Source organism: Orycteropus afer, unplaced genomic scaffold, assembly GCF_000298275.1.
Source record: "Orycteropus afer afer isolate SDZICR_OR568_19922 unplaced genomic scaffold, OryAfe1.0 scaffold00074, whole genome shotgun sequence".
NCBI classification, from domain to species: Eukaryota; Metazoa; Chordata; class Mammalia; order Tubulidentata; family Orycteropodidae; genus Orycteropus; species Orycteropus afer.
The window spans coordinates 5,244,348-5,257,461 of NW_006921661.1; the positions used below are offsets into that span (position 1 = coordinate 5,244,348).

General features: G+C 34.4%; 1 protein-coding gene across 1 annotated transcript in view; it reads right to left on the bottom strand.

Annotated features, from left to right (window-relative positions):
• Positions 1 to 13,114, bottom strand: part of UVRAG (UV radiation resistance associated) — a 481,244-nt gene that overhangs the window by 260,889 nt on the left and 207,241 nt on the right. Inside the window, exon 7 of the mRNA XM_007941031.2 lies at positions 5,345 to 5,450. Coding sequence (XP_007939222.2) covers positions 5,345 to 5,450 — 106 coding nt within the window. The remainder of the gene's footprint in view (positions 1 to 5,344; positions 5,451 to 13,114) is intronic.

Here is a 13,114-nt window from a genome sequence, read left to right on the forward strand (position 1 = left end):
ACACACACACACACACACATACAGAGTATAATACTGTGTGGTTGTTCTTTCAATTTGTACTTGATTTTTTTTTTTTATTTTAAATAGTGGATGGAGTGAGGGTTAAAAAGGAAGTTAAAAAATAATAAAACACACACACACACACACACATGTAGTAGTATTATACTGAGCCAAAGCGTAAGAGTATAATATTGTGTGGTTGTTCTTTCAATTTGTACTTGGTTTTTTTTTTTAATAGGTTCTTTTTCTCTGTAAAAAAATAGTGTCTTCGGAAGTTATTGAGCAAAGAACCTGCATGTAGCTGTGTTGTTTGTTCAGCAGCCTGCCATGCTCTGCTGACCTTGGAACTTAAAATGGAGTTAAATTAATGGCCTGCCGTGTGGTTTGGTAACATCGGGACTATGCCTTTTTACTTGTCAACCTTGGAGCTTCTCAGCCTCAGCAGATAGCAGCTGTCTGAGTGAAGAAACACCTCTAGCTCCAGTGGGCTGGGAGCAAGAGGCAGAGCTGGACCCCAAGGTTGAGGGGCTTTTACCCAGCCCCTAGAGCCTGGCACTTTGAACATGGACTTAAAGCCTCCAAACTGTAAGAGAATAAACTCCTGTTGGTTAAGGCCATCCCATTTGTGGTACATTTCTGTCAGAGTGGCACCAGGTAACCAGAACAGGAGGCAAGGAAACTTGAGTACTGGAAACAGCACAACCCGTCTGGAACGAATGAGAAAGATGACACATTGTGAAAAACATAACCAATATCACTGAATAATTTGTAAAGAAATTCTTAAATGGGAACCTAGTTTGCTACATAAGCTTTCACTAAATGTAGTAAAATATTACTTTTAAAAAAAAAAAGACATTAAGAGTGAACCTAAAAGTACTCCCAAAGGCCAAAGCTAGAACAACTAGAACAATCTGAGTCACAAAATAAATAAAATCACTTTAGATTATAACCCAAAGTATAAAACAAATGTGCACGAATCAGTAATTACATAAATAAATGACTGAATAAATAAATAAATGAGGTAGAGAGGATAAATCTTCCTCACAGAAGAATTACAAATAAAATCTAGACACTGCATATCCACACTCCACACAAGAGGTGGAGCTAATTCTCCTCCTCTTACATTTGGGCTGGAGTTAGTGACTTCTAAAAACCAGAATATAACAATGTAACTTCACAGCAGAGAAACCTGGGAAACCAATCTACCTTAACCAAGTGATCAATATTAACATAAAAGTAAGAAGTCACGGTGATTTTCAAACAGGGAAAGACTGAGAAACTGTCATATATCAGAGAAGACTAGGATGACATGATGACTAAATCCAATGTGGTATCCTAGACTGGAGACTGGAACAAAAAGGGCATTAGACCCCAGTCTAATCATGAGGGAAAACATCAGACAAATCCTGAGAAAAATTCTACAAATACCTGACTCATAATCTTCAAAACTGTCAAAGTCAGCAAAAACAAGGAAAGTCTAAGAAATTTTCACAACCAAAAGTGATCTAAGGAGACAGGACTACTAAATGCAAAGTGGACTACTAGACAGGATGCTAGATCAGAAAAAGGAAATCAGGTGAAAGCTAAAGAAATCTTAATAAAGTATGGATAGTTAATTTATCAACACAGGGTCATTAATTGTGACAACTGTACCATACTAATGTAAGATGTTAATAGGGAAAGCTGAATGTTAGGTATATGGGAATCCTGTACTATATTTGCAATAATTCTGTAAATCTAAAACTGTGCTAAAATAAAAAGTTTATTTACAAAAAATAAAAATTGGCAAAACCTTAATAAAATGTGTAGTTACTTGGAATGCATTAATATTCATTTCTTAGTTTTGACAAATGTATCATAGTTATAAAAGATGTTAACGTTAAGGGAAAATGAATGAAAAACACCTGAAAACTAACTCTGAGTTTTCTGTAAATCTAAAATTGAAAGTTTATTTTTAACAAAATGGGCAGAAGATTTGAACTCACACTTAACAGTTATATAAATGGTGAATACAGATATGAAAAAGTGTCCAACAGCTTTAGTCATCACAGAAATACAATTTAGAACCAAATTCTATATATCCATTAGAACAGCTAAAACTAAAGACTGACCACTGAAATGAGATGGACAAATACCTTGAAAGACACAAGCTACCAAAGTTCACTCAAGAATAGGTAACTTGAATAACCTTATAACTACTAAAGAAATTGAATTTCTACTTCAAATCTTTCCCACAAAGAAAACTCCAGGCCCAGATGGTTTCACTGGTGAATTCATTTAAGAAAAAAAAGAAAATTCAAATTCTACATAAATCCTTCCAGATAATAGAAGGCAATACCTCCAAACTCACTAGTTGAGTTCAGTATTACCCAGAGCAAAACCAGACAAAGAGATTACAAGGAAAAAAAAAAACAACTGCAGACCAATATTACTCATGACCATAGATACAAAACTCATTTAAAATTTTTTTAGCAAACTGAACCTAGGAATATACATTAAGAATAATTTATCATAACAAAGTAAGGTTTTCTTCAGTGTGCCAGTTTGGATTAATATTTAAAAAAGAAAAAATCAATGACTGTATTTATCATAATAAAAGAAGAAAAAATATACAATTATTTCAACAGATCAAAAGCATTTCACAAAACTCAAAATATATAAAGAAAAATTCAGGATGACAACAGCAGAAATTTCATAAGAAATATAACTAAATGTCAGAAAATAATGCTGGCCATTGATACTATGTGAGAAGATGTCAAAACTTTGACAGTCATCAACTACAAACCCAATTTCTTTGAACAAAGTTAACTAATTACATTTGGTCTTTTAGTATCAAATAAACCTTCTGACTACATTTTTTATTAGGCTAAAATTAAAATTCTTATACATTGAAAACACTTGGGTTGGAGGATGAAGGCTTTGGGCCAATTTGGAAAGGAACCAAAGAAAGAGAGATAACAGTAAAGGTTCCTAATTTGTTAGAGAGAAACCTTAATATTGTCCCTTGAAAGGAAATATGTAACCAAAACCTCAGTTTCTGTTTGTCAAACCATCATGGACAAGTTGCTTCCCTTTTCCAAGTCTCATTTTCCTGTCCTATTATAAGAGGAGATTAACCAAACCAAAACCTGTTGCGCCACAGAGTTGATTCCAACTCATAGAGACTATAAGACAGAAAAGAACTGTCCAATCGGGTTTCCAAGGCTATAATTATTATGGAAGCAGACTGTCACATCTTTCTCCCATGAGGAAAATGGGAACAGCTGGGGCATTCCAACTGCAAACCTCTCAGCAGCCAAGCACTTAACCACTGTGCTACCAGATAATACTAGACTAATTCTTAAAGTTAACATATATTTACTGAACATCGACTATGTGTCAAACACTTTTCTAGGTACTGGAGGAAAAAGAAAAAAGACAACTCCTTCCCTCACAGAGTTTAAAGAGATAAAATGAATATGTAAAATATGTTTATATATATATATATATATATATATATACACACACACACACACACACACACACACACACAATGAATATATGGGTATTATGTGTTTGTGTGTTAAATGGTAACAAATACTATGGAGAAAAATAAAGCAGAGAAGGAGACAAGATGTATTGAGAAGGGTGATTTTAAATGAGGTGATTAAAGAACTAGATTTCTAGGTTCAGTTTCAGTTCAAAAGTCCAATGATAGTCTTCTATGTTGACTAGGCAGTATTAAAAAAAAACAGTAATACAGTGAACCTCTGAACCTGACCTCTTTAAACTCACACATTCTATCACCTTGCTCTGCGTGTCACCACTTATATTAAAAAAAAAAAAAGGATTAAACATACATTTTTTTTTCATACTGAGACAAAGCATATGCTGTCATTTAACGAAATAAGTAATTTCCCAGTCTTGCCTTGGGAGACGAAAACAAGAGAAATAAAACCTAGCAATTTCTCCTCAGACAAAAGTTCTCAAAATGTGGTACTTTTATATAGCACAAAAAAGAATTAAAATTAGCTCTTTTTTCTCTCCTTCCAATATATTTATGGTCTGGAATTTATACTTCATTGGGCCTACATCAAAACAGGAAGGAATATGGGGCAGTCTACTTCTGTAGTGATACTGCCTTGGAAACCCAAGGGGGGGTCGCTATGAGTTGGGTCTGATTCGATGGCACATAACAACAACATCAAAACAGAAGGTGATTTAGAAGCTTCTCCAAAATGGAAGCTTTTCCACAGACAAAGAAAGCTGTACTAAGTATTACCATTATAGTTATTGTAGCCATCATAATTTGTATGTTTGCTATGTGCCAGGCACAGTACTATTGTATATATCAGATTGACCAATATGAAACTGCTATTTGTAGGTTACAGTCAACAACTTTAGACAGTTCAAACAAATATATTATAATTCATTAATTTCAAATTCTATGAAAGAGAAATGTGTAGGTTAAATGGACTGGGCTTTTCTGTAGTTTTTCTGTTATATTATCTTGGGCAAAGCTTCAAAGTAATGAGGATTGCTTTGTGATGTAAAAGGCTCTCTGCCAAGTTGACAGCACTGTGAATGACAACTGGAAGATACTGCCTATCTGTGATTATGAGCTTGTGCAATAACTACTTTTTAAAAAGTTATCTAGAATTTCATTTGAGGATTTGAGTTTTACTTTCATAACATAATCCACAGCACAAATTTCATCTAATCCTGTCAATAGTTATGTGGCTTCATTTTGAGCTAAGCTCATTTTATTAGTTATATTCACTATTCTATTTTCAAAGGCAAAATCTTCACTCTAAAATTAACATTTTTTTATTATTTATTCTATTAGGAAAGGTATAAAGCAATCAAAAATTTTATTTATATCTTAAATCTGTCCATTTGAACTGGTATATCTGTTTCTCTGGAAATGCCTCATTAAAGTCTTTCCCAAAAAAGAACACTGTCCGTAACCCAGCCTATTACGCTCAATCCAAACAATTTTTAAATTCATCTTTTAAAAGTAGATTAGACCCTATAGTTTATTTTTTCTTCTTCTGGCAGTTATTTTTCATTCACTATACAGTTCATGTTTAGAGTTCACATTTATAAGACATTAATAAAATAGCCCGTTAATTATCTTCTAAGTAAATGTATGTGATCTAAAGTTTCAGCTAGCAGAATAAAGCAGGCACTTTGTATGTTACATTATTAGCAGATGGGAAAGTTTATTTCTAACATTTAAATGCCAAAAGAAGTCTCAGTGAAACATTATTAAGAAAAAAAAAAAAAAATCAAGAAGAATACGATGATCCCCTTTAGAAATTACTAAGTTTAAACAAGTAAGTATTTAAAAACAAAAAAAACCTACCAGCTCATTGCTTGTAGATGTGAGTCTTAGCTTTTCTTCAATTTCCTTCCCAATTTTCTGAACAGTTACCTGAGTCTGCTTAATTGCACACTGGGCCCTATGAAGCCTAGAAATAAAAGTTGCAGAAAAACCTAAGTGAGTTAAACTTCTAACACAGGGTCACAGATACAAAGGGAACAAAACTAGGACAAACTTTTCAGAATAAATAGAATTAATAATGAACTCAAATGGACTGTTTCTCAATTCTCCAGCATATTTACAATGAAATAACAGGAATTACAATATATTCTAAAAACCACCTTTCTGTACCTGCCTGCCTGCCTCTGATGTACTTAGAACTAACATAAAGAACTCAGAGGAATCTGGAAGAGAGCTCAGAAATAATCTAATTGAATTCTATTATTTAACAGATATGAAAACAGACTCAGAAAAATCAAGTAGATTGTTAAGGTCACCCAGAGAGCATCACTGCTATCAAGCTGAGTATTACTTCTGGGTGTCCATAAAGATAAAATAATTCACAGTAATCCCAGTTTGGAAGACTGAATGGAAGCACTGGCTTCTGAAACATAAGAAAAAAACAAAAAGATGATACAAAACACAAAGTACAGAAGCACTTAAATTCTGGACCAGGGTCTAAACCGCAACTGAATTCTCAGTGAGGATTCTTTAAAGAACACCGAAAAAATTAAGAGTTATTTTTCATTTTTGCTTTAGTTATGGATTTTTCAGTCTTTCTGCTTTTAAATATAACTCATATTTTCTTATACACTTACATATTTAAAAAATGGCAACGCTGTCTTTATTTGCAGATGACATTTTCATGTAGGCAATCACAGGTATCTATAAAAACAACTACCAGAACTAATCAGTGAATTTAGAGAAAGGTATAGGATATATAGTCAATATGCAAAAATCAATTATATTTCTATCTACTAACCACAAACAAGGGGGCCAGCTGGTGCAGTGGATAAGCACTCGACTGCTATCCAAAAGGTTGGCAGTTCTAACTCACTAGACACTTTGTGCGAGAAGATGCAGCAATCTGCCTCTGAAAAGATTTACAGCCCTAGAAACCCTATGGGGCAGTTCTAGTCTGTCCTATAGGGTCCCTATAAGTCAAATTCAGCAGTAGTAGAAGTAGGCATAAACGTCTGAAACAGGAAATTTAAAAGAACAGTATCTTTTATGGTAGCATCAAAAAACATAAAGTACTTAGCAACACATTGAACAAAAGATATGTAAGACATGACACTAAAACTAAAACTGTGCTAAAGTAAAGAGCTGAATAAATAGAAAAATACATCAGGTACAGGGACCGGAAAATTAAATAATGTTAAGATGTCAATGTTTCCCAAATAGATCAATACTTTTAAATCCCAAGGTCCCAACAGACTTTTTTCCCCCACTAAGAAACTAGTAAGTGGATACTATAATTTATATAGAAAAGGAAAGAACCTGGAAGAGACAAAACTTCTATAGAGATGTTCTATGAAGGAAGGAAACAAGGCAATGAAATACCTGAATAAGAAGTGATACAGATCAATGAAACAGAATAAAGAGTACAGAAACAGACCTACACATACGGCCCATTGATTTTAACAAAGGAACCAAAGCAAATCAATGGGAAAAAGAAAGCATTTTAAACAAATAGTGCTAGAATAACTAATACACTTCCAGGTGAAAAAAGGAACCTCATCTTCTACCTCACAGCACACATAAAATATCAATTCAAGAAGGATCATAGACCTAAACATAAAAGCTAAAATCATTAAACTTCTAGAAGAAAACATAAGAGAATATCTTGCAATCTCAGCGTAGGCAAGGGTTTCATAGAAAAGACACATAAAAAAATTATCCATAAAATTTTAAATGTAAAATTGGACTTTGTCAAAATTGAAAACATCTGTTTATCTAAAGATGTCATTAAGAAAATGAAAAAGCAGTCCAGTGACTGGGAGAAAATATTAGCAATATATCTATCTAACAAAGGAGTTGTGTCCAGAATATATAAAGGATTCTCATAAATTAATGACCAAAAAAAGTAGACAATAATCCAATTAAGAGCTGGGCAAAAGAGTAAAACAAATAAAGAAGACAGAAGAATGGCCAATAAGCCTATGAAAAGGTGCACAACACCTTAGTCATTAGGAAAATGCAAATATAATATCAATCATATTTCACACCTGCTAGAATAGCTAAAATTAAAATGACAGCCCCAAATGCTGGCAAGAATATGGAGCAACTAGAACTTGCTTACAAGGTAAAATACTACTATCATTCTAGAAAACAATTTCTTACAAAGTTAAATATGCATCTAGCCTGTGAGCCAGTAATTCTAGTGTTAGGTATTTACCCAAGAAAAATGAAAACATATTGTGGTAGTTAAGGTTATATGTCAACTTGGCTGGGCCATGGTTTTAAGTGGTTTAGCAGCTGGATGTAGTTATTCCCCATGATGAGATTGGTAATCAACTCCATGGTGGACTCTACTGGAGCAACAGAGTAGCTGCTTTAGGGATGTAGTCTGCTTCTAGTACATAAAACGTTTTTAGAAAGGTCTCTGCAGCTTTTTGGTACACTTGGACCCTGCATGTAGCTGAGTTTTCATGCAGCAGCCCGTCATGCCCAGCTGAGCTTCAGACTTCTTCTGGACCTGAACTAGTAGCCTGCCATGTTGTTTGTAGGTTTGGGACTGTGCCTTTTTACTTGTCGACCTTGGGTTTGCCAGCCTCAGCAGCCATCAGCTGCTTGAGTTAAGAAAAGCCTCCAGCTTCAGTGGGATGGGAGCAAGAGGCAGAGCTGAACCCCAAGGTTGAGGGGCTTTCACCCAGCCCCTAGATCTGACTCTTTGAACTCGGACTTCTAGTCTCCTAAACTATAAGGGAATAAATCCCTATTTATTAAGACCACCCACCTGTGGTATTTCTGTTAGCGCAGCAGTAGGTAACCAAAACACACATATCCACACACACAAAAAAAAGTACAAGAACATCCATAGGAAACAACCTGAATGTCCATTAAACAGGATAATTCATAAATTATGATCAGCTCATACAATAAAATTCTAGTCAAACAAAAAGGAATGCACTATTGATACATACAACAATATGGATGAATATCAAAAACATTATGTTGAGTGAAAAAAAGCCTGAAACAAAAAAGTACATACCTTATGATTCCATTTATATAATGATTAAGAACAGGTAAAAAGCAATAAATGGCAATAGCAATCAAAAGAGTGGCTGGTTGCCTATGTGAGATGCGGACTGACTGGTAGAGAGCAAGGGAAATGAGGAAATTTTCTCAGGCGGTGGAAATGTTCTATATCTTGATTGGGGTGAAGGATATATGGGTGTATACACTTACCAAACTTAAGACCTTTTCATTTCTACTGTACCTAAATTTTAAGCTCCATTTTTAAAAATCAGTTCTCAAGCTTAACCTTATATTATCAGTCCTCCTTTATGTGGAAAATATTTTTTAAATTATTTTTTATATTGAATAGATTTTGATGGAGTCAAGACCTCTGCCAACAATGTTATTATGTCACTACACACTAAAAATATTCACAACCTATCTTGCTCTCTAGCCAACTGCCTGATAGATACTGAGGATTTCTTAGATCATCTCCAAAAGGGAGTTACTTTCATTTTAGTCAGTTTGCTTATGAGATGAGATACTCAACAATTTTCTCCAGAGTCCAGAGAAAAGAAAAGTAATCCAACAGAAAAGATTATACTCTATCCTACTTCTTCTTGCTGTATGTATCATGTGTGTGTGATACACGTGCAGATATTTCATCTACATTAATGGTAATACTTTCTCATACAAAGGTGACTAAAGAAAGTTTAAAAAAAGAACAAGTTCTTTGTGATCTGGGGTCCAGCCTCATTTCCTAATATTTCCTACCTTATACCTTCAACTCCAGCAATATTAAACTACTGGTGATTGTCCAAACATATGCCATTTTTTGCTTCCATAACTTTTATGGAAAATTATGTTTAACAAACTATTTCATCTGCCTACAAGTTCTCTTGGTCCCTTAACAGATCAGTAACTCCTATTGTATTTAAAGGTAGTTCAAGCATAACCTCTTCTTCAGAGGCTTTCCTGACCATACCAGCAGGTAGAGGCAATCCTTCTTCTGGAAATCTTTTCTTGTATATAATACCATAACAAATACTATAGAACCACATTTTACAGCCAATGTTTATTTCTTTGTCCATTTCCTCACTAGAGATTTCTTGGAAAAAAAAGTATGTAACATACCACTGCTTAGCACAGAATTTGATACTAAAGTGCCACTCAATAGATACTTGATGACTGTTCTGGTTACCTAGTGCCCTCTGACAAGAATATACCACAAATGTGATGGCCTTAACAAACGGGTTTATTCTTATAATTTGGAGGCTTTAACTCCAAGTTCAAGGTGCCAGGGCACAGAGGCTGGGTGAAAGCCCCTCAACCTTGGGCTTCAGCTGTGGCTCCTTCTCCCAGCCCACTGGAGCTAGAAGCTTTTCTTCACTCAGACAGCTAATGGCTGCTGAGGCTAACACACCCAAGGGTGACAAAATGGCACAATCCCGATGTTACCAAACCACATGGCAGGCCATTAACTCAAGTCCATTGTAAGTCTCAAGGTTGGCAGAGCATGGCAGGCTACTGAACAATGACATGGCTACATGCAGGGTCCAAGCATGCCATAAGCTAGAGACGATTCCCAAAGCTGCTTCTTATATACAGGAAGCAGAGCCCATCCCAAAGGCTGCTTGTGATAGATCCCACCATGGAGTTGATTGCCAGTCTCATCATGGGGAATAACTACCACCAGCTGCCCAGCCACTCAACCAGGCCCCGCCAAGTTGACACAAAAACATAACCACCACAATGACTGAATGTCTACTAATATCTGAATATAAGAGGACAAAAAAAAAAAAAAAAACCCAAACCCACTGCCATCGAGTCAATTCTGACTCATAGCAAACCCCACTGGGTTTCTGAGACAGTAAATCTTTACAGAAGTAGACTGTCCAATCCCTAAGATTTAATATTTTTCAATGATATCAATAGGAGATTATTGAAATATCAATGTGATGATTTTCTATATTTATGTTTTATATATTTATAACTTCAAAATATTATATTCAAAACAAAAATCACATAAATTAAAAAGTATTCATTCAGGTAGGAAATAAATATGCTTTATTAAAACTGTTATCAGAATTCTAATAATGATAGGCATTATCAATCCCAAAGAGAAATCAATAATATAGTCTGTTACTTTAAAAGAGGGGAAATGCTGCCTAAAACTCACTGGTACTATGCAAACAACCTTGTCAAATGGTAAAGACTTTAAAAATAAAAATGATTCATGACCATAATTAATGTATGACTTCAACTATTTGGCTCTCACTGCCCCAGACGCTTTCTGATCTTACCTTAGGGGCTTAAAACACACAGACAGAGTCACATTTCCTCCAATCTTCAGTGTTATCCAAACAGACTTTCAGAGCCCTTGTTACATCAAGACAGAGCTAATACATTCCTCTTTCAAACCTAACAGGAGAATAAAAAACTTGAAGTTTTTAGGCTTTTGCAAATAACGTGGGACATCCTGATTCCCCTGGGAGAGAAGAGATGAAGGACTAACAAGAAAAGAAACAACTGCTTTACCTCCAAACCAGCAGACAAGTTTCAGAGGAAGGTTTCTTGAGTTTGCAAACTAGGAAATGATTCTATAAAGAAATATACATTATCAATCAACTGAGTGATTGGTCAACAGTAACGCTAACACTCCCAAACTGAAAAAAAACACCACCATCACTGGTGTGAAGGAGGAAGAGTCAAGTAGCTATCTGATAAATATTCTGGTTATAGTAAATGGATGCATCCCTATGATTTAATATGATTTGAAATACTAGTAAAATTGAAACTGGGCTAAAACAGTGCTCTGAGATTACATATTGCCATGAATGTGACAATACATTGAATAAAAAGTATTATGTCAAATAAATATTAACAAAACTTAGTTGCGAATATACCTATCAGATACTAATGATACCTAACTAAAGGCAAAGTGAGAAAACAATTTCGTCTACATAGCATTGATCATAAGATATTTGAAATGCTGTATATTCAAGTTTAAGACAGAGAATGACAAATCAGAACACCTAAAAACAAAGTGGCTTGAAGGAAGAAGTAAAAAAGAAGTATAAAGTAAGAGTATATTGAGAGAAATAGACATCTTATCATTAATGAATTTGTATTCCATATGAAAGGGTTGATTTCTATCTTACTTTACAAAAAACGAAAAGAAAAGAAAAATCACTGCATCAAGTCAATTCAGACTCATAGCAACCCTCTTTGGGTTTCTGAGGCAGTAAATCTTTATGGAAGTACATTACCCAGTCCTCCTTTAATGGAATGGCTGGAGGATTTGAACCACCAACCTTCTGGTTAGCAGTCAAATGCCTTAGGCACTACACCACCAGACCTTCTATCTTACAGGCATTAAAACACCACTTATAAGTTTTAAGCTGAGAATGATGATTTAATAATTATATTTATATTTTCTAAAAAAGATCTTTTGTCATATAGTAAGGTGAAGGAACCAAGACTGCAGAAAGAAACAAGAAAACAAAGAGAAAGACTAGTGTAAAGTTGTTGCAGCAGTGCAAGAAAAAGATGGTATTGTCCTAAATTGAAAAATGACAGGAAGGATGAAGTAGATATAAAAAGTGAGAGAAATGATGAGAAAAAGAATGATGCCTGAAAATGAATTACTAATACCAAGAATGAAAGAAGAGACATCACTATAGATCCCGTAGACACTGAAAGTAAATTAAAGGGAAATCATGAACAACTTGATATTAATAAATTTAACAACTTAGATGAAATAGTAAAATTGCTTCAAAATCACCAATTTCCAAAACTAACAAAAAAAGCTACCAAATTAAATAGCCATTATTTGTCAAAGAAATTAAATTTCTAATTAGAAACCTCCTCACATAGAGAACTATAGGCTCAGATGGCTTCACTGGCAAAAAAGGCTAACAAACAATTAAGGGAGAAATAATATCAGTCTTACAAAAACCTATCAGAGAAGAGAAGAGGTAACAATTTTCAATACATTTTATGAGGCCAGCATAACTCTGACACCAAAATGACAAGATTATTACAACAGAAAACATTTAAGTGCTGGGCTATTAAATGAAATCAGGCTAATGGTTTGAACCCACCCAGAGGTATCTCACAAGAAAGGCCTGGTTATCTGCTTCTGAAAGGTCACAGCCACAGAAACCCTGTGGAAGGCAGTTCTACCCTGAACCACATGAGACAGAATCCACTCTATGCCAGCTGGTTTGACATAAATGCAAAAACTGCTAACAAAACATCATCAAATGAAATCTAGCAATGTATGAAAAAATAATACATCTTCATCAAGTGTGGATTAATCTGAGGAATGTATTGTTGATTTAACATCTGAAAATCAATCAATAATAGAATAGAGTGGGGAAAACATCAATATTTCAAAAAGTTAAAAAAAAAGGCATTTGATAAAATTCATTATCTGTTCATGATTTTTAAAATCTGAAGAAAAAAAATGAATCATCCTCAATTTGTAAAGATTTAAAGAAAAAAAAAGTAACTTACAACTAATACTAAACTTAAGATCAAGAATAAACACTTCTGGTAAGATGGCAGACTAGGCAGAAAGACTGCACAGACCCTCTTCAACAAAGAAAAGGGAAACCAATTAACACAGAC